Source organism: Trichoderma breve (assembly GCF_028502605.1).
Source record: "Trichoderma breve strain T069 chromosome 7 map unlocalized scaffold00008, whole genome shotgun sequence".
NCBI classification, from domain to species: domain Eukaryota; kingdom Fungi; phylum Ascomycota; class Sordariomycetes; order Hypocreales; family Hypocreaceae; genus Trichoderma; species Trichoderma breve.
Window position 1 is genome coordinate 372051 of NW_026611594.1, and position 25173 is coordinate 397223.

At 46.6% G+C, this 25173-nt stretch overlaps 10 protein-coding genes across 10 annotated transcripts; 4 read left to right on the forward strand and 6 right to left on the reverse strand.

Moving 5' to 3' along the window:
• Positions 1-1086: 1086 nt before the first annotated feature.
• T069G_11229 (NAD dependent epimerase/dehydratase family domain-containing protein) lies at positions 1087-2173 on the forward strand (the record flags this gene model as incomplete). The annotated part of the gene is made up of 2 exons (XM_056178434.1): positions 1087-1813; positions 1875-2173. The coding sequence occupies 2 exons, from the start codon at positions 1087-1089 to the stop codon at positions 2171-2173; spliced, it is 1026 nt and encodes a 341-aa protein (XP_056023308.1).
• A 247-nt stretch (positions 2174-2420) lies between these two features.
• On the reverse strand, positions 2421-3090 carry T069G_11230 (fungal specific transcription factor domain-containing protein; the record flags this gene model as incomplete). The annotated part of the gene is made up of 3 exons (XM_056178435.1): positions 2421-2615; positions 2676-2992; positions 3057-3090. The coding sequence occupies 3 exons, from the start codon at positions 3088-3090 to the stop codon at positions 2421-2423; spliced, it is 546 nt and encodes a 181-aa protein (XP_056023309.1).
• A 979-nt stretch (positions 3091-4069) lies between these two features.
• On the reverse strand, positions 4070-4930 carry T069G_11231 (snoaL-like polyketide cyclase domain-containing protein; the record flags this gene model as incomplete). Its single annotated transcript, XM_056178436.1, has 1 exon — positions 4070-4930. The coding sequence occupies one exon, from the start codon at positions 4928-4930 to the stop codon at positions 4070-4072; it is 861 nt and encodes a 286-aa protein (XP_056023310.1).
• A 3090-nt stretch (positions 4931-8020) lies between these two features.
• Positions 8021-10528, forward strand: T069G_11232 (heterokaryon incompatibility protein (HET) domain-containing protein; the record flags this gene model as incomplete). The annotated part of the gene is made up of 7 exons (XM_056178437.1): positions 8021-8221; positions 8282-8359; positions 8414-8507; positions 8580-8641; positions 8687-8849; positions 8925-9338; positions 9573-10528. The coding sequence occupies 7 exons, from the start codon at positions 8021-8023 to the stop codon at positions 10526-10528; spliced, it is 1968 nt and encodes a 655-aa protein (XP_056023311.1).
• A 215-nt stretch (positions 10529-10743) lies between these two features.
• T069G_11233 (aldo/keto reductase family domain-containing protein) lies at positions 10744-11892 on the reverse strand (the record flags this gene model as incomplete). The annotated part of the gene is made up of 2 exons (XM_056178438.1): positions 10744-11411; positions 11490-11892. The coding sequence occupies 2 exons, from the start codon at positions 11890-11892 to the stop codon at positions 10744-10746; spliced, it is 1071 nt and encodes a 356-aa protein (XP_056023312.1).
• Positions 11893-12900: 1008 nt separating this feature from the next.
• Positions 12901-14573, reverse strand: T069G_11234 (uncharacterized protein; the record flags this gene model as incomplete). The annotated part of the gene is made up of 3 exons (XM_056178439.1): positions 12901-13662; positions 13732-14454; positions 14523-14573. The coding sequence occupies 3 exons, from the start codon at positions 14571-14573 to the stop codon at positions 12901-12903; spliced, it is 1536 nt and encodes a 511-aa protein (XP_056023313.1).
• Positions 14574-14995: 422 nt separating this feature from the next.
• On the reverse strand, positions 14996-16954 carry T069G_11235 (fungal zn(2)-Cys(6) binuclear cluster domain-containing protein; the record flags this gene model as incomplete). The annotated part of the gene is made up of 6 exons (XM_056178440.1): positions 14996-15045; positions 15101-15387; positions 15436-15749; positions 15810-15891; positions 16026-16796; positions 16875-16954. The coding sequence occupies 6 exons, from the start codon at positions 16952-16954 to the stop codon at positions 14996-14998; spliced, it is 1584 nt and encodes a 527-aa protein (XP_056023314.1).
• Positions 16955-17252: 298 nt separating this feature from the next.
• T069G_11236 (short chain dehydrogenase domain-containing protein) lies at positions 17253-18266 on the forward strand (the record flags this gene model as incomplete). The annotated part of the gene is made up of 1 exon (XM_056178441.1): positions 17253-18266. The coding sequence occupies one exon, from the start codon at positions 17253-17255 to the stop codon at positions 18264-18266; it is 1014 nt and encodes a 337-aa protein (XP_056023315.1).
• Positions 18267-18570: 304 nt separating this feature from the next.
• Positions 18571-21272, reverse strand: T069G_11237 (uncharacterized protein; the record flags this gene model as incomplete). The annotated part of the gene is made up of 6 exons (XM_056178442.1): positions 18571-19589; positions 19872-19976; positions 20037-20149; positions 20202-20924; positions 20995-21139; positions 21194-21272. The coding sequence occupies 6 exons, from the start codon at positions 21270-21272 to the stop codon at positions 18571-18573; spliced, it is 2184 nt and encodes a 727-aa protein (XP_056023316.1).
• Positions 21273-21542: 270 nt separating this feature from the next.
• On the forward strand, positions 21543-24515 carry T069G_11238 (phosphorylase superfamily domain-containing protein; the record flags this gene model as incomplete). The annotated part of the gene is made up of 2 exons (XM_056178443.1): positions 21543-22285; positions 22349-24515. 2 exons carry the CDS (start codon positions 21543-21545, stop codon positions 24513-24515), a joined length of 2910 nt encoding a protein of 969 aa, XP_056023317.1.
• Between the last annotated feature and the right edge of the window lie 658 nt (positions 24516-25173).

Here is a 25173-nt window from a genome sequence, read left to right on the forward strand (position 1 = left end):
TTTTACCGTGTCTAATTTTCCACGAGAAAGGTCTATATCACGGGAATGCCCAAACCACCTCCGAAAGTAAGAACAATTCCATATAGTTGACACAAATCTCTAGCGATGTGCATCTTGCCCGCCGTCCAGGAGAAATCGCTGCAATTTATTCGGCGAGATTTTATAGATCCGCTAAAATAGTACAGCTTCTTAAAAAGGAAAAAAAAGTCTTGGCGTCCCGATCTGGCCAATTGGTGCCCGCTCAGGGAAGCGCTCAAGGGCGAATCGCCTCACTTTTACTCTCTGTTGTGCAAGCCGTTAAATTCTTATCAGTTACATTGACATGACTAGGTGTATTGATTTATCAACGCGGAAGCGTTTGGCTTGCGGAGAAGCTATTTCCGCTCCGCAGAAATGGTCAATGAGTTCTTGAATAAGACGTAAACTCAAGGAAGATCGCCATCTGGATCCCCGGTCCTGTAAAAGTCTGCAATGTGTCATGCTGGGTTAAATTCAGCAGGTTTACTAACTCTCTTCAGATACTACGTAAACAGGGTGACTCTAACATATAAAGGGCACTTCCATCTATAAATTGGCCTACCCAGACTGCGGAAAGACGGATCAAGCCATTGCTTGCTAAGCCGGTAAAATGATAATTGACGATATTCCCAATCAGACAGTATGTTCTTGATCAAGAGACGATTAATAAACCAGGTAGCCTCTTTGCTCCATTGTCATCCGTCAAAGTTTGTGAACGTGTCCTTATGGCTACCTAATATAGACAGGAACTCTTAGCACACATTCCCGAAACAGTAATATCTCAATCGCTTTTGGATACGGTATTTCTGTGATAGTCCTTACTCTACGAGAAACTTGCCGCGATTATCAATCCATTCAGATTTGTTATATGGACACGAATGACATTAATTAATAATTCTGAAATGATTGTTCAGCAAGGTGGACTTGGGGAACTAGATCTTTGCTGGAGCGAGACGTAATTGATGTATATAAGTAAGGGCAATGACTCGAGGAGAGAGAGAGTTTGTTCACCAACCTCATATTATCATTAGACACTGACTTCACTACGACTCATAAATCCTTATTATCATGGCAGAACAAACTACAGCTATCCCTCGAGGCTCCCTCGTCCTCATAACAGGCCTTACGGGCTATATTGCAACACATGTGGCACAAGAATTTCTCCACCAGGGATATAAAGTGCGCGGGACGGTTCGCGATATTTCTAAGGCCTCTTGGCTCACAGACGATTTGTTCTCGGCTGAGCATGCGGCTGGCAAAGTAGAGCTTATCCAGGTGCCAGACCTTGGAGCTCCTCACGCTTTTGATGATGCCATCAAGGGAGTTGCAGCTATTGCTCACGTTGCCACTGTCTCAAACCTGGATCCGGATCCGAACCAGGTTATTCCACAGACTGTGTCTGGAATTGTTTCGCTTTTGCGTGCCGCTGCTGCAGAACCCTCCGTTAAACGCGTAGTTTTCACGTCCTCAGCTGGCTCAGCCATAATGCCTATTCCCGGTGCATCAGGACATGTCGGCCGCGATACCTGGAATGATGCGGCTGTGCAGGCAGCGTGGGCTCCCCCACCATACGACGCTTCTCGCGGCATGGTCACCTACATGGCGAGTAAGGTGGAAGCCGAGAAGGCTGTCTGGAAGTTCATTCAAGAAGAGAAGCCCGGCTTCGTAACCAACGTTGTGAGCCCATTTACCACACTTGGCGCTATGCTTCACCCCAGCCATGCAAGAGGTACAGCTGGTTGGGTTAGCGCACTGTGGAAGGGTGACACAACCTTTGCTGGGTTGATGCCTTCATGTGAGTATCGCTTCGGCCATCCCTCCAAAGAGTTTCTTAGTGTGTTAACAGCATGAAACAGCTATCTACGTTAATGTCAAAGATGTTGCAGTCCTCCATGTCGCTGCAGTTCTTGATGAGGACACCAAAGAAGAACGGATCCAAGCCTGGGCGACTCCTTTCAACTGGAATGATGTCTTGGCTATCTTTCGACGTATTGATCCAAGCCATAAAGTTGTTGACGATTTCCCGGTGCCTGCCGCAATCTCTACAACAGCTGATGACGAGGTTCCGCTGAAGCTGTTGAAAAAATGGGCCAAGCAAGATGGTTGGAAGAGTTTGGAAGACTCTATTCGGCAGACTTTGAGCAGTTCTTCATAGATACTTGGACAGTTGCCACATTAGATCAGACATATAGTTACGTCTCATATATTACTATTTAGATATATAAGGAAGATCACAGAAAGGATAGTCCAGCAATCTATATCAGAGATTTATCTCAATAGACTAAACTAGTGAAGGGTCTCACAAATCTCCATTATACCAGTCTCATTCAATATGTCCTTGCATGGAAATGCTTTAAAGGAAGTTTCATTATTATACAGCTACTAGATATATACATAACTTCTCACATAGTATCTCTAGTGCTTTTGAGATTATAATTTGGTAAGCTTATTTTCAGAATGTTTTCCAAATTGCACCATTTGAGAGCCTTTCTCAGAAACCCATTGACTCCGACATTTGATAAGCCTCCTTTCAACTTAATCATGTTGTTCATACCTTCAAAATGCAGAGCTGAGGCATTTAGGTCATCGCACATGAACTACGCCAGAGTTTCATTAGACACCGTCTCTCGGCACTTGAGGAATAGGTGTTGACTCACTTCATCTGCACATAGTAGTAGGGTTTTCGCAATTGTAGTCTCGGTAATGGTTAGTCCTTCTGTGGCAATAGCCTCATTTACAGACCTGATGCACTCGAGCTTGTACATCATTGCAAGTTGAGAATACTCATGGTTTGCTTGTGGTCGATGCTCGCGAAGTGCAAGATTACGACACGAGGATAGGAATATACCAGCTAACAAGCCACTGTCTGTGACTACAAAGGGAAGCCAATACAGTCTTACACCTTCAATAAACAGGGGTTCCTCATCGCCATGGTGGCACCAAAGGTGAGCATCTGGGATGACTGATGCTGCATCTATAGCGAGTTAGTGGTATACGGTAAGAAGACTCTCAAAATTATTCATCCGGTGGCCACTTACAGTAATCGAGCAGAAAATGTTCAAACTTTGTCATTGGCCGTGCAAAGCAATGAAGTAAGCCGCTGTAAACAGGAACCATTAGGTGCACTGGCCAATCTATACTCAAAAGAGAGTTCTCATTAGTATCCATCTGCGGTCTTCTCCCCTTCCCACTGCCCTTCGGCTGGGAAGCCGACGCGCGATGTGACGCATGGATATTTCGTGCCGCGTGTGATCGAATGCTAGAAATGGCAGTTGATGAGGTGGCATCATGAGGATGCGCTGTGTTGATAAATTCCAACCCGATTCTCTTTCTCACTCGTCTATTTGATTGCCCAGATGATGTTGTTTCAGCCACCGAATCGTTACCACATTCAAGATTTGTCGGCGGTTGATACCGTCTCCAACGGCGGATTCGCGTCTTAAGCTGTGGCTCCTTTGCAGTTCTGCTGCTTCCTGCTTTCATGATTATGTATTGGAGGTTATTACTTAAAAGTTCTTAAGTTTCCTAGAAAGATGTTCATGAGGGTATCTAGTAGACGGCAGCGGTGACCATCTGCCGTGAAGTTCAATCGAAGATTCTGACTAATGTCGATATATGTAATCAGCACAGACGGACGGCGTCTCCACCTACACATTCCGAAATAGGGAATTTCGGAAATGAGTCCTAAATCCGCGTACAGAGTACAGTATGATCAATGCGTGGATGGGAATGAGTTGACCGCATAGGGGTAACCACGGTATAAAGTCTCTATAGCAAGTCTACTTATTCTAAATCGAATAAGAGAAATTGATTGTTACACAACGAAAACGGAGCTATAATATTCCGCACGACAACCTCGCGATTTTTGATAGGCAAGACGCTCGCAGTCTTTTACCTGAATAATACCCTATTCTGAGGTTTCGGATTAAGATCTTACTTCTCATATAGATTCCACGGTAAAATATTCAGACGTTGCTGCCCTTAATTAACCATTTTCTTGTTTAAAGCTACGTGAAGAGCCTTCGGATCCGATCGATTCTTTCCCATCATATCAATGCGCAGCCTCGTTACCCTGATCAATAGCTTTTTCGCTCTCTACTACTGACGTAATAGCCCCAAGTTGCCCATCCTCGTTAATGAAATGGATGGCGTACTTGTATTGTTGAACGATTTGACCCGGCGAATAGTCTTTGAAGGGCTTGGTGACTCGTCCAGTGACAAAGTAAGCGGAGCCAACTCGCTGGTGCTCTTCATCAACCACTAGCCCGTCAAATTCCACTTTCAAGTCTGTAAGTGCGTCTTGTATGGTCAAGTTTTGTTGAACTATCTCTTCCCTTGTAATATTCTGTGTGCCATTAAATAGAACACTGGAAGCGCAATATTTGGCGACGGATTCTTTCACATTTCCCTTAGTTATGCCTTCAATGAAAGATGTAAATTTCTCTTTCAGACCAGTTGTCTCTTCAGGGAGCCCATAGCCGTATCCTGTATCAAATGGTGTCCGGGGAAGGCTCTCAACCTGATTCTTTATTGACTCTTTGTCCGTAGCCGTGAGAATTCGAAAAACTTTACCATCTCTATACTCGTAAATTGTGAGTTCTGAGAATTCAAATGGTCTTCCAGAGGGCTTGATTCCCATAAACTCTTGTTTGAGAGTGCCGCGCACGATCAATCGACCAAACACAAAGTTGTTGCTTTTATCGGCGAAAGCCTGGTCTAGGGTGACTTCCAAGTCGGGTATCGCCTTGAACCCCTCCTTCGCTTGATTAACATACTGCTCGGCGGTGAGAGCAATGTGATTTCGAGTAAGGTTGGGATGGAGCCTGGCCGTAATTGTGGCCCAATCTTGCCTGGCAAGAGCCGCTGTGTGGATGCGGAATAGGGAGATAACATCATCGGCGTCGCTGCTCATGGTGACCAGGGCGTTCTCGAACCGTTACACAGAATGCCCAAGAGATTGTTCGTGGCAAAGTAGTTGATTCAAATAGATACACGAGGCTACCTACCAAAGTATACTTCAGTGCATTCGTAAAGCTTCATCTGAGGGATCTTGGGTGTCTTATATCTGGAGAAAGATGAGCACTAAAGCGAGTATCCAGTGGGGCCAGTAAGCAGAGCTATTACTCTTTCGATCAGATTCCAAATATTCCGTCTGTAGTCGTCATATTTGCACCTTTGAGAAGCACGCCTCATGGCAGCTGTGAGTTGTACGGCAAAGAAAGCGGTTTGTGATAAATGCAGTGATACGTCCAAGTTTTAACATATTTACGGCCAATGCTCGGGTACATGTACGAGCGTTTACTACTCGTCAGGTAAATGTACTTTTGGATACGGCACTAGCAGGCCGGATAGCGGGGGCATCCTGCGAGAGCCACGCATGGCGGGGTGAGAGCCAAGTACATGTACATGCGCTACGGCTAGCGGCAAGCTCCTCTACACAGCAAAGAGCTTTGTGACTCCGGTTACACCATGATCTCAGATGAGAAACATAGGAAACTTACGAAGTTTGATCACCTTATTCATACACGGTATAGTTACCTTTGTAAATTTTTAATCATTTATTAAGCGTGCATAATAATTGAGGGGCTTATCACAGAGGCGCCTTAGGAAGCCTTCGTTTCTCGGAATCTTTTCTCGATTTCTAGTTAACCTATAACACTATGTCAAGGCGAGGCATTAAACTCGCTACTCACTCAGGTAAGCGATCTGAACATTGTCTTCAATATGTATAATAGCTAAGTGTCTCTTCATTGAAGGGACTTTATGGGCAGTTATATTGCTACAGATCCTCTGGTTAAGGCCTTAGCTGGCTCTAAACAGTCCTGGTATTCTAGAATTACCGGTGGCAACGGAGTACATATATTTTCTATGCAGAAGGTTAGACCAAACGCCAAAGTCTTGACGGGCATCTGTTTTTCTAGATTCATTAGCTCGTCGAAACCGGAGTCTTCCAAGTTGTAGCTCCGATTCGCCGAGCGTATGTCGATTTTTTATGTCGCGTTCACTCAACGAACAGGAGTCCTCTAATGGCGGACCAGTGACTCTCCTAATACTTTGGCACAATTACAAACTCCGTCCAGTATTAGTCTTAACTTGCTCTTTGTGTGTAACCGAATGATGTAAGATTGCTTCAATAGGCTAGAATGTGTCTTCAGTAGAGATGCATCTTCTAATCCTCTCCCCTCTTCGTATTATGATCGATGTGGGGTTGGAGGCAAGGAGGTGCCCGATGTCTCAAACACGCATGCTTTGTGTAACTTCTCCCTCTCCCTCTCATCTGTTCTAGTATTTGATGTCATCAAATAGAGGAGTTTAAAACTACATTGATTGCCTAGAGTTAATATGATATAGCTAAAATATTTTACGTCTTTTCAGTGCTGCAGAGCATATCTGACGAAATGATCAAGCAAAATATTGGGATAGCACTGAAGCCAATGTCCAAATTCAGCCAATGCGTGTCACGGTGAACACAATCCGATCTGAAACACACGGAAATGAAAGTCTCATACCCCTGCAGAATTTCTCGTAATGTGTTTTGTAGTACTCTTTGTGTTCCTAGTACTCTTTTTGTGGATGAGGCTTCGTTCAAATGATCCATTACCCTCACCGCAACTTGCCATGTTAAAATCGTATATAAATAACTATTCAATACTCTTCAAAGAGGAACCATTTTAGCAATCTTCAATATCGAGTCCATCTCTTTCTTAAAAATTTAGATCTACAATAGCATTTTCGCAATCATGCAATTATCAGCCCTGCTACCGTTCACCTTCGCTTTTCTGGCATCTGCTGTAAAGGGTACTGGTCCAGCACCAGACCCATTTGTGAGTCGAGTTCAGACTATCAAGCGGCATTGATTCAATGCTGATCAAAGTCAATCGAAATAGGCCCTTGTCTTCTCCCATGAGAACTATAAAGGCAGCCGCACCTTGATCGACAACCAGTGTACTACCCTCGATTCTCTTTACATGTGAGTTCAATCATCGTTTAAGAAGGAGATCGTAAACTAAATCATTAGCAGCGGTTCTATATTCATTCCAACAATCAAGGATCGCACTATTAAGTGCTTCCTTTATAGGTATGTCAAACACTCTGCCGTGTTTCGAGTTGGTGTTGACTGATATCATGCAGTGACGAAGATTGCACTCATGACTCGGTAGTGATCTCTTATGCTATCTCCGAAACGAGTATCCCCACCAAGATCTCAGACCAGATAATGGCGGCCGAGTGCCTTTATTTCTAAATATTTACTTGGATACACACGATCCGTGGGCTACTATCAGTATGAATTTGAAAGTAGATCCAAACTTCATTTTTAAGGCTGTTGTTTTCTGAGTTGGTTGAAGACATGCACATGACGAAAATGACCTGTGGACGAGATTGATATACCAATTCTAACGCCTGGTTGTATGTGCTATATATATAGGTATTCAATAAATCTGAGATTAGCTCTTAGCCCGCATTAGATTCTAGGTATTTGCCAGTCATTACCTCCTACTTTTCTTTCTTTTGTTCTTAACATTCGGCATTCTGTAGCTTTATTTACTGGGCGTAATGTAGCTCTGTCAATACGGATTTGCCGTTGATCGCACCCGAGTGGCGACGTCCTATCGGATATGAGCCTCGCATTAAGCCTCATGTCACTTCAATTTGCACAGGATAAGCATAGAGCGAGCAGCTACCAATGAAAACACCATTTCTCCATTGACGTGCGTTGTGTGAAGGCGGTGTTGGGGCCTCGGAATCTGATTGGCCGTGTTGTTGTCCCGCATAGCCACCAGTTGCCTGTACGTAGGCTGACGCCTGAACAAAGATAGGTACGCGGTATTAGGCTTCCATTTGGGCTGAGAAGGAGTAGATCGGCATCCATGGCTCAATGAAGAGGCTTCGGATTTTCTAAAACTCTCTTAATCTGACCCCGCATTGTTTCTCATATACAATTTTAAGAAAAAGAATTGACACGATTTACTACATTACCGCCATGAAATAAGCCATTGTAAATATGGACACTTCACGCCATCGAATGCCTAACAACCTATATTCACTGCCTGCGGCATCAAGTGCAGCCATTTCATCTAAAGAACCTGGCTTTTTCCGTTTAATTGATCTATGTCCAGGTCAATGGGACGATGAAATCCATTGTGCACTCAAGTATTATAATCGACTTCACGATCGATATCCTCCATATAAGGCCCTTTCGTATGTTTGGGGGCGTGCGAGACGAAATCCCCCAGAGATCCTGGTCAATGGTTACAAGATCAAGGTGACGGCCAACCTTGAAACTGCTCTGAAACATTTGAGAGAACAAGAAAACAGAGTCACTCTATGGATTGATGCATTGGTGATTATGCTCTTGCCAAACCAAGCAGATTATCATCCTCTAACCGATGAATAGTGCATTGACCAGAGCAACACTGAGGAGCGATCATCGCAGGTTGCCCAGATGCGTGAGATCTATAGCAATGCTAGTGAGGTGATAATATTTCTCGGTAATGGGCTGGACTACAGCAAGCAACATTCCAAATCATCTGGAGATTTACGTCCGCTCATGAGATTTGAAGTTGGCACCCTGGATGCGTCCGCTGCAATCGATGCTTGGAAGGCATCGCCATTGAAGACCCCGGTTCAGGCCCATGAAATATTTTCTTTTCTGACCGTGGTGGCTCAGTGCCTAAGCTGTTCGGATTTATTCGAATTCCTGGCAGATTTTCCGCAAGATCATTTAACACAACTTTCTGAAGCATTGCGACGCACATTACTTGTATCCTGGTGGGATCGGATATGGGTAGTTCAAGAAGCAGTCGTCGCTAAACAGCTCACCGTGAGATATGGTAATGCGGAAATCTCATGGGAGTTACTAGTTGAAGTTGCAACTGTCCTACATGATTGGGAATCTTCATACGCAGGCTATTCTAGCTATATTCCGACCAGCGACTTGAAAGTTTTCAACCTTTTCTCGCGTGTCTCCAACTTGGATCATTTCCGGGAGAATTGGAGGAGGTCTCAAGAAACTGATCTCCTATCGCTCATGCGTTATTTTGGACACCGCAAGGCTTCCGATGATCGAGACAGAGTCTATGCTCTTCTAGGGCTGTGCAACCAAACAACCGCTATTCGGCCTAATTACCGGTTAGATGTGAAGGAAGTCTTCATGGCGCCAATAATTGAGACAATAAGAAATACCAAGTCCCTTTCCGTTCTGTACGGAGATCATAGTCGCAAAACGAGACGAGACATACCATCTTGGGTCCCAGATTGGAGCACAGAGCTTGACGAGAACCAACGCCAACGAGCTACTCTTTCTTCTCTTTTCAATGCCAGTAAGGGAGTGACACCAATATTTATAACGGACACAAGCAAAACCTTCAAACATGAATCCATTAAACGGGAGATGGTTTTACTGCTTGACTCGCTGAAAGCCGAAGTTGACACCCGAGCTCTTCTACGCGAGGAAATTGCACAGAAGCTACGATGCTTGAATACCAAATCTACTTCGCCCGAGATAGAAGAGATTAAGCACCTCTGCGAAGCTTTGGCAGATTACTGCCATAAAGACGGTCAGAGAAATCTGCCAAAGTATGGCCTTATTCATCATTCTGGACATTCTCTAGCAGTTCACGGCATCAAGATTGCAAAAGTGACCAAAATCGCAGAGCCACTGTATGCATCATCTGATCGAAATTCAACAGTCGAGGTACTTAAAAGATGGCGGGAGATGGCTATGACTACGCCAGGAGCATATTTTCGTAAAAACTCTGCAAAAGAAAACTTTCTGAAAACCATATTGTCCGATGCCGCATATTTTAAATTTGCATCGCTGAAACGACTCGACACTAAGAATACGAAGGCCCTCCTGTGGTGGCTTGACCGAACGATCTCACCAAATTCTCGAGAGCAAGATGAAGATCGGTACCGGTCACATATCAACACTAGATTTGGGCATTTCGGTCATTTTACAGATATTATGAGACTCTCAGCAACCAATCGAACACTTTTCTCGAATAAACCGGACCATACCAATTGGAATCTGGCGAAGTTTGAGTCTGTTGGTTTGGGCCCAATGCTGATAAAGGAGGGCGATGAGATTCATATTCTACCAGGCAGCAACTTACCACTTGTTCTACGACCCGTAGACTTCTGCGATTCTCATGGCCATTCTAGACTCGTCCGGAAATATCAGCTGGTCGGAGATTGTTTTCTACAGGGTGTAATGGATGGGGAGCTAGGTTCTCCTGGCGGAACTATCCTGGATTATTTGGACTACTTGACTAAACTGTCCTATGGATATTGGAAGGGTTTTGGACACACGCGTTCTATTCTGGATCGGCAGTTTTCTAAATTCATGTCGTCCTCTGGATCCGACATACCCTCTACAGAATGGAGATTTTCTGAAAAAGGAATGTCCTTTGAAGCTGGTCGATATTTTGCTTCTCCTGGAGATTACCACAGCGCTTTATTTGGTTATGTTGAAACACAGCCGGGAGACCTAGTTGCTTTAGAAATAGTATAAAATATAGTAATTGTCTTGAGTTACACTGACTCGTCCTATAATAATCCAAGACATCTTCTTGACTAGCCACAGAGCCCCTTAGTGTATCTTTACTAAATTTCTCGTACCTACTTCCTACTCCATGTTCAACAGCCGTCAATATACTCGGACTTCCCCGCCCAAATTGAGGAATGAATTCAGCCGTTGCCACTTGTCATATCAGCGATCATGGGAAACTAAGTATGACCAACGATGTTCTTTGGCACATAAGGCTCCTCCAAATACTTGATATCGTCAGCTGTCAACTCTTTTCCACGCAGATCGCATGCGTCTTCAAGTCTCGGCAATGAGTTCAGACCAACAACTGGCACAGCCCCCTTGCTTCGAAGCCAGGCAAGGGCGACTTGGCTCATCTTCCACTCTTTCTTGGAGGCCAATTCCTCTACCCGCTGGATAATCGCTTCGTCTGCCTTGGTAAGTCCGTTGCCAGTTGGTGAAGGCATCTGTGCTCTCACAGATGCTGCGTCTCCGAGTGGTTTTGCCAATTTACCACCGAAGTTGGGCGACCATGGCATGATTCCCACACCAGTTTCATTGCAGTATCTGTTCATCTCTCGCTCTTCTTCGCGATAGCACAGGTTATAGTAGTTTTGCATGCTGATGAACTTGGTCCAGCCGTTCTGCTCAGCCACGGATTGCATTCGCGCAAATTGGGTGGCCCACATCGAGGAGGCACCGATGTATCTTATTTTCCCAGACACAACTAGATCGTGTAAAGCTCTCATCGTCTCTTCAATCGGCGTGGAGGGGTCGAATCGGTGTATCATAAAGAGATCGATGTAATCGGTTCCAAGGCGTTGAAGAGATGCGTCGACAGCCCTGAATATGGCGTTGCGAGAGAGGCCTACGCCAACACACGATTAGCTTCTTGTATCTAGCCTCCTAATTCACCAACGAGGTCATATAGCTAGTGATAACGTACCTGATTGGTTCACGTAGTCCTTCATTTTTGACATCTCTTGCTGCCACGGACCCGTAAAAATATCCGGCTCATCGGTTATGGCGAGAAAGCACTTGGTCATGATGACAACTCTCTCGCGTGGAATGTTATGCTTCTTCAGCGCCTTTCCGATGACTTCCTCACTAATGCCATTTGAGTAAAGGTCTGCCGTGTCCCAGGTGTTTAAACCTCGATCATAGGCCACCTTGAGAATCTCGATGGATTCATCTTCGTCGAGCACCCACGGCATCCACTTAGATGAGCCCAAGGACATTGCGCCGAGGATTGGTACAGAGACACGGAGGCCTGATGTGCCGAGCCTCACATACTCAACCCGACTTTCGTCAAGGCTCTTCTGGAGCGCTGGAGGCAGTGAGAAAGCCATTGGTTCTGCGGGGAAAGAATGAACTAGATAGGCTGCAATTTGCTGCTTTTAAACAGGTTGTATCTTAAGATGAGAGATGTTCGAAATAGACGTTGCTGTCTTGTAAAAACTTTGGAAGCCATCACGTCGTCCAGCCCTTTTATACATATTCCGACTATCTGTCTCCTGAGGTTTAGAGACTTTAACATCCGATAAGTCCGTAACATACATTTCAGTCCATACTCTGTAGCACGAAGTCAGAGATGTAGTTGCTTGGTCATTTTCCACTCTTACTTCCATTTCTTCTTCATTTCGCTCATGTCGAACTTCTTTTACTAATTCATGTTCCAGATAGCTGAACTGACAAAGAACCAAGCATGGATGGAGACCTCGCGCGTTTATCCAGAAACGGTTTAGCTCCTATCCAAGAGCATGGCTAGCAAAATCCCAGAGGAATCGAGTAGATCACGCTAACCTGAAAGGTTGTGACGATACCCGCAACTAGGTTGGGACCTGAAAATCGGACCATAATCCTCCGCAGCCTTGCAATTGAAGCTTACAAATCTGTGTTCTCAGTGTCCTATATGAGAACAGCTACAAACACGATAATGCAGTATTGTAGCACATATATAAAGCTTAAGCCCGATACTCCCGCCATCTCCGTAACTTGGAGCAGATCTCTCGTATGAAAGGTGAGCATCCGATTGCTGGAGGTATTGGTCCTGAGAGCGATCTACGATCGGGGCTTCAGCTAAGTTCGTGAATCTGAGCTATGTCGGGGGCTAAGAGAGAAATTAGAAAATACTGGTGATTTAATCATGTACAGATGATGCAATTGTGAATGATGATGCCAACTTAATCACTTAGCAGTGAAGTCATGTTCTAGGAGGTAAATATTGTAGTAATGTCTACCTAAAGAGTCTATGCAGTGGGGAATATTCTCGGTCTCTAATCTTATCATAATTACCATTAGTATTCTGAATAATTGTCCAAAACTTCGAAATGCTAACGTAGTTGTCCTAGCAAAGGTCAAAATTTGAACTCTCCATGGTCACTGACGGATTCAAGTAGCGTGTGCCCCAAAGATCGCGCAACGGCCTTCAAGGCACCCTTCATCCAAGTCTTTTCTGGAGGCTCGACAGCATCAACGCTCACGGCCACAGTTAATGGCCATGCTAGTAGCGCAGCTACACTCGGGTGAGGCTCGTCAACAAATGTGATAGCCTTGGCACCTCTAGCAGGGGCCCGGGAAGTGAGAGAGAACTCCACACCACATCGCAGATCGACAGCAAGATCGTTGATGTTAATCTGGCATCTCTGCATATTCGTATCCGCAAAGGAACTGTCAGATAGCGACTTGAGCGCAAAGAAGGCTCGTTTCTGAATGCTATTTGTGATTAGACGAAGAGCGCGGTATCGATTCCATATTGCTGCATGGCCAACTGAAGAGTAAGTATGTGAGGGTGCGTTTGCACGGGAATCCACTGCGTTCAAACTCGGCTGTGAGCGGGTGCGGCTGATTTGGAACCTCCAGTCTTGAGCAAGCCCAAATGGCCATAAAGCGAGATCATAATCGAGTGCGTATGCTTCCATTGCGATCGACTTGACTTTTTCAATGATTCTTGAGTCTGCTTCGTCCATATTTCTCAGGAAAGATATCGATTTATTCCTCAAAGTCAAAACACGGATTATGAGCGAGTCCAGCTCCAACTCATGCCCTTTTTCGCCCCAGTCCGCGCCATCTTCTAACCAAGCTGGCATTGCACCTCCACGAAGTATGATGATACGAAGCTGCATGGGCTGCATGTCAGCGTACAACGTCCATAAAACCTCGTGATGTCAATTGTTCGGTTCACTTACACATTTCTGTCGAATGGCCTTATCCAACTCTGTATCTGCTACGAAGCCTCTCTCGCGACGTGCACTGAGAAGGCTCGCTGCACCCTTCTCATGGCAGACGCTCTTCCAGAAACGGGAACCGACAGCGTCAGGAGGTGGTGCCGCATATTCTCTGGCAAAGTACATGATGTTCTCATAGCCGCCCATTAGCATCATGGCCAGCATCACCTGATATATCGTATCGCTCGATATTGTACTCATGGCGTTCTGGATCTCCTCCACGGCCTTTGCGTATACTCTTTGGGAAAAGCAAAGGGCTGGTCTCACGTCCCTTTTCCGTCCTATCAAGGCATGCGAATAAGCCTCTAATGCGAGACGGAGACAAGAGTGCGGCTTAGCCAATTTCCAATGGTGAAGCACGTGTGGACTGTATTCAGGACCGCCATTCCCTAGTATATGCCTCTCCGTAGAAACGCTATCTGCAAAATAATAGAGGGCGTGCATCTCTAATGGCAGCGACAGCGCTGGCTGTATTCCGCCGCCATTTGATACCAGTGGAAAGGTAGAGCCTGAGCCGATAAGTCGCGCTGCTTGGTTGCCACTTGTCTTGGGTGGACGTCGCTGAAGACCCATAGCGAACGCGTTTTCACTCCTAAAGTGCAAACCTGTCTGCTCGTCCGAGTCCCAGGTGCACATCCTATCGCCGGTCCGACATCTTTGGCACAGAGGTCTCGTACAATCACACTATTTTTTATCATCAATTGCCCATTTTTAGTTTTCCATGACAGAGATGATTTTAATTCATGAATTACCTTGACTTTGCGTTTTCGGCATGTTTGGCACCCGGGGCTCGGGAAGACCATTTTTACTCGATCAGGACGGACGCGCTCTGGAGTGATAGAGATGTACAATAAGCAGGCATAAGATCACATTAACAAAAGCAATGAAGCATGATATCAAAATTTAATAGGCAGCTAGAGTCTAACGTGGTGCAAACCCGGATGGTAGTCATTCTAACAAGGAGATACGCCGGCGTTAAGGGAATTAGGCGTGGCTGATCCTTCGTCCGTAACTAAAGTCGGACAACCCTGAGCCTACGGAGTACAGCCCACCAAAATGCCCAGAGAATTAATACGACGGTGAAGTGTGGGATAAGTTGTCAATATGAGGCCTCAAATAAGAAAATAAACCAGTTTGTCAATTGCATCTCGAATCCGGGGGGGTTCGGTTATAGTCTTCGTTATATTGAATTGATACGACTAGTTGTAATAGCGACAAATAACATTCAAGGTGATTGCAGGATTTCTCTGGCTTCGAGTATCTCTATGTAGACACCTATTTCAACTCTTGTCAGATAGGCGGTGGCATATTCACGGGACACTATGCTTACCAGCTGCTTGCCAACGACGCTCGAGGCGTCTAAGTGCTTTCACAAGCACACCTCTTGTCTCGGCGGCGGTCTGCGTCTCGGATTGGCCCAGAATGGCAACCATATAAATGCAGTGCACGAAGAAGGGCGAGATGCTCTCCAAACTGCTTGTTTGGTCGGAAAGGAGATTTCTGCACCGTCTGATGACCGTCGCCCTTGTTGCGTCGACAGCAGCTAATGTCTGCTCGTCCCACTGTGTATGATCGCCTTTGCAGCTCTCGTTGTGGTTATAGAGGACAAAGAGAGAACTAAACGTATGTGAGTCGACGACGATAAGAATATCTACGCATGCTTACCTGTAGCAAATCATAAGCTGTTCCTCGATAGGAACTTCCCACTTCCTAGCTTCAGTCTCTGCGGCATCGATAAGTGAGGCTATCGTGCGGCCAAGTTGTGAGGATTCTTTTTCTTGCCGTTGGCGCAACGATAATCCGAGTTCGAGATACTGGGCTTCTGAACCCATTTCAAGGCCCATTTCAGAGCCATAGTTATGGGATGTGTGCCACAGCACTTTTCCTAGTAGTCTAGTAGCCTGTGCGATCAAGGCAGGACAGCCTTGATCACGCCGCCCGAGCTTGCCGGATCCAAAGCTGTTGGCGGTGGCCGTTTCCTGAGACTTCACAAAGATTAGCGTCGACTTCAAAGCTGTGGGTCAGATATTTCACCGTACATCATCATAAACGACCATACTACCATCATCTGGTGGGTCATGGACGGAGGCGAGTCGACTTGGAGAACCGAGATTAAGATATCTACATAGCTGTTAGGCTGGAGACAAGCAAGATGGCATAGAGTCTTTTGGGAAGAAAATCCAAGAATACAGCTACCGGGATTGAGGTGTGGAGGAGTTGAGAGGGAGTGGAAAGGGAGTGGAAAGGGCACACACCTGTCTAGGAGAACAACGGCCCACCATAATCGCCTACTCTCTTCAAGTTCGCTACGATTATATGGAGGGCGCAGCCTTAAAGCGTTTAGTCCGCCGAAACCCATAGCCTGACCATAACGCGTACAGGCGCCTACTGATAGAAATGCAGATGGGTAGATAGCATGGTTAATCTCATAGAGAGAGATGAGCAGGCCAGCTTCCAAGCATTCAACAGACAAGACACCTGCCATCTCCAAGTTTAGAAATCCCTGCTTGGCTGCCAGATGAAGGTCGGTGCGGGTTCCGTTTCGTGACGACTCGGAGGGTGCCGAGGTGATGAGTCTCATGCAGAGGAGAAGCAATGCTACATCCGCGGGCAACTCTGCGGGCGTTTTCCCCAATAACCTGCCGCGGAAACGCTCTTCATCCAGAACAGGCAGCCATCTGTGGACTCCATTGAAGAAGGCCGAGACGTACGAGTCTTGCTCCGCCAGGGTTGCTCCAATGAAGACAGTGGGAAACGCACTGGTCCCAGGACAGGCTGTCGGGACGTGGATACGATGCTGTCGGAAGACGTCTCGGTCAACAAAATAGACAGATGGGAACTCTACCCGCGGCGCCCATAATTCGTTGGCATTCTGGAGTTCACATGGATGGTCGGTATGGAGGAGGCCGGGAGTTGGGGGTAAGCCGTTATTATTATCAGCCACAGCATCACGATCAATCCGACTAGAAGAAATCTTTCGCGATACTTTGCCTGTCCGCCCCGGGTAGACACACTCGCAAGATCGGCTACGATGTTATTTTGGCGGTCAGTCATCTGAATGTAGGGGCCGGTCTCCCCGCCTTTGCGTGGTTCGGACGCCTTACATTGAACACTGTGAGCACTTTGGCGTCGCTTTGTCGCATTTCCGTTTCTGCACTTTGCAGGATACACACGCCGTTGCCATTGTTCAGATTGGGTTCTTCTCAGACTGTGATACGTTGCGAAATGTGAAGTCAGGGGAGGTAAAGTCTAGCTAGACAACAGCAGCGGCCGAGGACATGTGAGAGATGCCCGCGGGTGGATCCACAAATCTCCGCGGCCGCGGGAATCCGATGCTTCAACCAGAGTCTCCCAGAGTCTGACCCTTATTGTCATGTTATACTCTGCAAATACAGTCTTCTTGTATTAAAGATACAAACTATTTAAACATCAATTATCTTTCCAGATGAGGTTTCTGTCCAGCAAAGTCTGGCATCGCCACGATGCCTCCTGTAACCTGGAGGGAGTCCTTCCCACCCAAGCCAAGCTTTACTGAAAAGGATATCCCGGACCAGTTTGGCCGCGTCTTCATTATTACAGGTGGCTCGTCTGGGTGTGGCTTCGAGACCGCAAAGGCCGTGTACAATCTCAATGGCCGTGTCTACATTGCCGGCCGCTCCGCTGAGAAGGCAGAGGAAGCCATCCATAGGATCAAGTCCGAACCGGCTGCTCCTCACCCGACTGTCAAACGAGGCCGAGGCGAGATCTTCTTCCTCCGTCTTGATCTCAACGACCTAAGTACCATCAAGGCATCTGCCACCGAATTCCTATCCAAAGAGTCGAGGCTGGACGTGGTATGGCACAATGCTGGACTTGGTGGAGCGCCGTTCGGAAGCAAGACTGTTCAGGGCTTCGAGACGCATCTTGGCGTCAACGCGCTTGGCCCGTTCCTATTTCAGCACTTCTTAACACCCATCTGTCTTACGACAGCCGCACGCTCTGATGCTAAGCCTGGCCACTCAAGAGTTGTCTACGTTTCGTCTTCGGGTCATCGAGCGGCACCCAAGCCAGACGGTGTTAACTGGGATGACCTAAACATGCACCAGCTGGGCGGCTTCAAGGGAGCTATGACCAAATACCCGCAGAGCAAAGCCATGCTGGTCATGTTTGCGCATGAGTTCGCCCGGCGTTTCGCAGCGCAAGGCCTTTTGTCACTTTCCCTCCACCCAGGATCCGTCAAATCCGAATTCCAACGCAACCAGCCCGGACTCGTCAAGTGGTTGACATCTCCGCTGCTTTATGAACAACATTACGGCGGCCTCACCCTACTGTTCGCAGGATTCGCTGATGTCGACGATACAAAGATGCTCGAGCAGGGCGGGCAAAACGGATCTTATGTCGAGCCATGGGGTCATTGGGGAACTGGGGCCGACTATATTTTTGACGGACTTGTAAATCGTGGTACAGGAGATCGATTGTGGAAATTGTGCGAGGAGCTCTTGAAGGATTGGATGTAAGGTATGGGCAGAGGCTCTAGAAAGTAAAAGGTGTCATGGACAAATAATATCCGACCAACATCTATCAAGCCTAACCTAGCTTGAGCTTTAAAGAATACCCGCGTTCTTGTATTTCTCAAAGATCAAGAATAGAGCTAGCCAGGGAACGGAATCAGCTATAGTAGAATATGACTAGCGACATTCAAGTGACCTAGCAGTAGCGCAGTGCCGTCTAAAACAGGTAAGCCATGTTGCATAGAGATGAAAGGAAACAATGGGTGACTTACAAATGGCAGACTCAAGTTTCTAACTTAGCTTGGTACAACTAAAAATATGTCCACTCATCGTTACTAAAAGTAAAGACATTCCCTATATCCAGTGGTGATGGCTCTTCAGTAGGTTCATCTGGGTCATCACAGCTCTTATCGTCAGTTACATGATCCGAGGTGTTACTATCCTTTAATATAACATTAGTAGGTCTTTGCTGTCGCTCCCATAGCAAGTGACGACGCAGGGACTCGGTAAGCTCAGTCTCGAGCATATTGCGACGCGTTGTGCGCGGCGAGAGAGCAGCTTGGCCCTGCATATCGCTAGCATTGTCAACGATGGGGATCCCATGTGTCAGCGTGGGGGTACTGCCTATGGATACCTCTGTCGCGAGGGTAGTGTTTATGGATCCCTCCATCGCGAAAGGATTATCATAAGAGTCTTTTGGTGAGCCTTGTAGCGAGAGGTCATTGGAGGCGATGTTCAATGGAGGAATGGCCAAGTTCGATTGCGAGGCACGATCACCTGGACTTTGCAAACGCTTATTCTGTTCCATCATCAAGGTAAGGAGAGATCCTCGCGGGGTCGGACTGCGCACAAGGCTGGCTCGCTGGAATAACGCGCCATCAACGCTACGTTGGCGGTTGTCTTGTATTGGTATTCCCTGGTTAGATAAACCGTCATTGTCAACGGTACTCTCGTCAGTGGAATCATCATCAGAACCCATGGCAGTCTCCTCGTTCGTATCTCCAGTATCCGTGGTCAAGACTTCAAGAGCAGGCGCTTCAAGCTCGGCCAAGACCTCGCCCTGGCGAGGCACGTCGCCCCACTTCCCCAAGTCTTCAGACTCGGGAGGAATGACTTGTTGAAGACTATCATCATTTGATCTTCTAGTGCTACTATCTTGGTAGGATGGAATTGTTGAGGATGTGAGAGGGTCAGGTTCCACGCTCGTGTGATCGTTCAAGATACTCGAGGGCGGTAGATCCTCGTCGCGGGATGAAGAGAAGGCGTCATCACTATCCACAACATCGCTGCTTATCTCCATAGCGACAGATTGATCCGTTTGTCGGGAAGCTATCCGGATTGTAAGGGCCATCAGTGCTTGCAAGTGAGATGCAATATGCCGAGTCATAATCTTGGCCCCTTGCGAACTAGATTCAGTCGTAGAGTTGTCCGCATTTGCATGAAGCTTTGGGGAACTTCTGTCAATACTTGTTCGTGTACTTTTATTACTGTTCCCCTCCAATGGCTCTCCGGCTCGTTTCTGCGAGACTATTTTCGCCCTTTGATCTTGATCTTGAATCTGAAAACAACAGAGAGGACACTCATTCAGTGATCGGCATCTAGAAATCTTACTTCGCCTTGAGATGATCTGAATCTGTTCGGCAGAAAATTGGTCAATATGCGTCTCTTGCATATGTGAAAGGAGATTCTCCGGGTCTCCAAAGGTGTAGTGGTTGTCTTCACATATAGCACATATCCATGAAGGCATCAAATATACATCTTGATGCCACCGCTGACCGTGAGTCTGCATGTGATCAGACCAGTCTTCAAAGGTTGAGAATCCTGCGGAGGACTCAGCACACCCTTCTGAAAGACATATGTAAGGCTCCAAGTCACGATCCACGTGTCGCCTGCGTCTCAAGATTAGACATCCTGGCTAGAACAGGCTGTGTTTCTTCTTACCTCCATCTCATAGGGTCTAGATCCTCTTTGTTAAGTGGCTGCGAGCACCATTCGCAAACTACCATCTCACCCTCTGACTGATTTGGTGGCCGTGGATAATTTTCATATTTAATTTGCGTAGACGATGTCTTGCGAGTTTTGGAGTTTGGACGCCATATGTTGTTTAGTCTAGATCGGAAGAGACTCGTGTCCAGTGATGATAGGTCGGAGAATGCGTTACGCGGACCTATGGGCTGAGGCAACGAGTCTTGTGATATAAGAGTGGGTGGCGGATGGTGTGGAACATGTGCGGTAGGAGCTGTCTCCTCTTGCACTGCCTCATCTTCAGGAATACCAGCCATCTGCTGTGGCTGCTCGTTTCGCCGAGTTGCTAGAGCAAGTTGTCGAGACTTGAGAAAGACTATTCTTGCCAGCCTGTCTGTCATGGACCTTGCGAGACGACTCCGTAAGGACGGATGGGCGTTGGGGTAAAGGACTTGGACTATGTTTGCGAATAAGTGTTCATAATCTTTCACATTGACATTTTGAGCGAAGAGTTTCACTCGGTGATTGAGATTCAGTCTGGCTGACTGTCGGATCGCAACGCCCAGTCGATTGAGTCGATCAAGTGTCTCCTCAATCTCAGTCAAGCTCTCCACACCCGATTTCAGGGCTTCTTCTGTATCTTGAGTTTTTATCTTGGCATCATCAGTGGCGGTAATACCAGAAGGCTCTACTACAATCCTAGTCAGGAGATATTTACATGAAAGCGAGCTAGTTAATGCACAAACATAGCGATAGAGCTCTCTTCAACAATCCCAACAGACGTAAAACAATATCTCGAATATCATGTAAAGTCTGAAGCCTTCTGTCGAGACACTGACTGGGGCGTGCGAAAACACCCAAGTAGGCTGTCCATATTGAGAATCGTTGCTGGTATTCCGCTAGAAGTCTTGCGACTAGAGGCGAGTGTCCTTGAGAAAGATGTTTTTTAAACAACTCCTCACACTCACAAGCCAGATTGTATATGCGATCTTCGGCCTGCGGCGTTACCGACATGACGATGATGAGGAGGACAAAATTGGGCACCATGTTCAAGTCAACCTTCAGCTGATGACCAGCATATTGTCACATCATTGGCGAGTTCGTCCTGTCGGAATAATAATACCCCGCATCTCCAAGAAGACTTGGTCAGCATCATGCATGACGCTTCAGCCTAGTTGAGTCCTATTTGCTCACAATATGCATGGATACATGAGTCTCTTTTGGAAACTGAGTCAAGACTGTGGCGAGTGATTCGGTCTCGATTTTAATCATCACCTAGGCTTCTTGGCAAATGTAGGTTTGGACTTCCCGCATACAATGCCATACCTATCTGAGCTCCATGAGTGGGACCTGCTGCAACGATTAGGAGCCCTCTTGATAGACAAGAAAGCCTATTGCGATGGGCTGCCCGAGACATGGGATAGGGCTCCAGAGTACAGCGACCGTGCCTATTATGAGGTGATGGCGTTAGAAACTGAGCTGCGCCAAGTATTCCTTCCCCGGGAGTCTGACATCCAACTGTCTGATGATAACCTGCAGCCGTGCTGGTCTCAGCTTAGGAGCGTGTGCAGCTTGTTAAATAATCTCGTGGATATCGAATTTCGGGCAAACAATGACTTGCACAGCAACTCCTCGTACCCGCACCTCTGGGGGTTGATATATTTCCTTGATGGACTCGAACATGAAGAGGTATTTGACCTGGTTGGTGGCCCGAACCATACCCTGTTCCGTTATCGACCCGAAAGTCGGCGAGAAGATTTAAAAACAATCACTGGCTTCAACAAGTATATGGCCCAACTATTTGCCAATCAATTCAGACCAGTGGTTGGGTCCAGTCGAAATGTCAAGAGTACGCCTTGGAAGAACACACAATTCCGAAGTCGGGCGTCCGCTGTCTTTCACCTTCTTTTTGAACGATTTACTTGCGAAATCAGTCATGAGGTTTTGTTGAAGGTATCAGAGGAGATAGCAGAAGCGGATCGTCTACCCGAACTTCAATTACTCTTGTCATCTTGCTCTAACTCTGGAACCTGGCAAGAAACACTTTGTGCCCCAGTTGAGTGAGTGCACACTTCACTATTTCTCGGCTACGTTGTAAATCTTTGGTGTTAACTACCAATCAGAGATGACAAGGCTATCAAAGAACTGCGCGATGTTTGCCTGGAACTAAAGCAGTTTCAAGGTCGAGGCCAGGAGCTCCACCTTTCCATCCAAGAGCATCAGCTGTTTGGAGTTTGGGCCTGGCAGACAATGGGAAAGCCACCTCTAAAAACTATCCAAAAGCTTTCACTTGACGAACTTATAACAAATGGAAATTTCAAGCCCTTAAGCTGCCACTCACTCATCAGCAAACCGTCCCTCATCCGATATAATCTCAAGGAAAAGCGAACATTGGCTGTGAAGCTCGGATTTTGTCTCCTTGACTTTTTTGACTCCCAGTTGGACTCGAGAAGGATCCATTTTCTTGTTCCGAATGACGGTCGCCCCAACAAAGATCTCTTGTATCTGTCCTTCTCTTCAAAGTTACAAGACTCAGAAGAGTTTCGTGACTTCCGAATTGGGCATCCCGTCTTGCTTTCATTCGCTAAACTGTTGATTGAAATTGAAGAAGGAGACAACCTACCGCTTAATATTGACTCTCACTATGGGGAACAAAACACGCAAACCTGGGCAAAGCTTTTTGAGTGTGTCGAGCGCATGGAAGTCGAGCGAAACGACTCTTACATAGAGGCAGTCGTGGGATGTCTGAACGTACATCGCCAGATAGCCAAAAGCCTCCGAGATGAGACTCCCAGAGGGGAACACATAGATATGAAAATAAGAGAGGAGCTATACCAACACATAGTTCGAAAACTTGAACTCTCTCTGGTGGAATGCACGACTCGGAAGAGGGAACGATCAGAGTCCCCTGAGCCTCTTCCATCGAAATTACCCTTAGGAGTTGCGTCAACTCGACGTAATGGATTATTTGATGGTGATCTGGATGATCGGGGAAAGAGACGAGAATTCTGGCCAAGTTCGAAGCGGAGTCGTACCATCGCAATACCTGAAACAACAAACTTCTCAACAATAGTTTTCAGGTCAACGATTACAAAACCAACCGATCTTAGTACATTGAACAAACGGGATAATTTTCTCAGCCGTGGTAGCAAACTCTTTCGAAACACTGAGCCATTATCTGAAAATATCAGTGAGCAGATCGTCACAGTCCCTGGTCGTCCCTCGAGCCGTGACGAGTTTGAAGTGGCCATCATCTGCGCGCTACCCCTCGAATACGACGCTGTTACCCTCTTGTTTGACTGCTTCTGGGACGAGGATGGTCGTGACCTTTACGGCAAGGCAAAGGGGGATCTTAATACATATACAACTGGACGCATGGGAAGCATTGATGTCGTTTTCGTTCTTTTACCAGAAATGGGCAAGGCAAGTGCGGCAGGAGCTGCTGCTAGCCTACGTTCTAGTTACTCTGCCCTAAAACTTGTTCTTCTGGTGGGAGTATGCGGTGGCGTTCCCAATCCCAACGGGAAAGGTGAGATGCTTCTGGGAGATGTCATTATTAGCCGAACTATTGTACAATACGACTTGGGAAGGCAATATCCGGAAGGATTCAGGCCTAAAGAAGGGATTGAAGCCAGCCTAGGCCGACCAACGAAGGGTATTCGAAATATGATTTCCCGGCTAGAGACGTTACGTTGGCGGCAAACGCTAGAGCAGCGTGCAAAATATTTCTTGGAGCAAATCCAGAAGCTGCCCATGGAAAGGCGGCCTGACCGCGATTATAGATACCCTGGATCTCACAAGGACCGCTTGTTTCGAGCAGACTACCAGCATAAACACCACCTTGAACCCGAATGTCTCTGCTCTCATAGCCGCACTAACGTAGACCCTATCCGTGCCTCTTGTCATAACTCATCATGTGATGAACTTGGCTGTAATGATGAGTACCTCGTGAAACGAACTCGCCTAGAGAGGAAGAAACAGCTAGAGAGCGAAAACCGAGCAGAAGAAGCTCAAGCGCCATCCATATTTATCGGCCGCATTGGTTCCGGCGACACAGTCTACAAGTCAGCTGAACAGCGAGACATTATTGCAAGTCATTATAATATTCTTTCATTAGAGATGGAGGGGGCGGGAATTTGGGACGAGCTGCCCTGTATAGTGGTTAAGGGTGTGTGTGACTATGCGGATAGCCATAAAAATAAGATCTGGCAAAACTTTGCTGCAGCTACAGCTGCAGCTACAACGAAGGCATTGTTAGAACAGCACATCAAAACTGATAGTTTCTTCTAAAGAAGTAATGATGATAATAATAGAAAATACCTGACCAGAAGAGCAGAATTAATAAAGAAGTTAAATAATGAAGATGAAAAAGCCCACGCAGTCTATATAAGCAGAGAATTGCTAATGAGTATCCCTGCCCAGATATGTTGTATATATCAGTCTATGAACCCTTTCCGGCGCCTTTATGGTGCGAAAGTCCGCAGTGACTAACACATCTAGGGAAATACATTTTATACGCATGGCTGAGCTGCTTACGAGGAATGCTAAAGGCGCATAACAGAGTCTTGGAAGTCTTGGCGCTTGGGCTCAAGTCCACCCAAAACCGAGTCAAGCGACTTTAAACCTGGATGCCACAGCAGCCCCACACAAGAGAAAGAATAGCGACAAAAGCGTGAGGAGATTTCGTATCTGCTAATGGACATGGGCGTATGTGTTAGGAAGGCTACTCTATTCACCAGATGAAACTAGCTAGGAGTTATCTCATGTCTATGATCTGAATAGACAAAAGAGAGTATTCTGCAGCTGGTGTTCACTCGCAAGTTGTTGGCTAGTGGCTAACGTGAGACGGGACTTCTTAGAACGGGAACGATGGAAAAAGGATGCTCGCTCTCACCCATGTGAAATATAGGCATGCTTGGCATGTAGGCAAGTTGATCTACTAATTGTA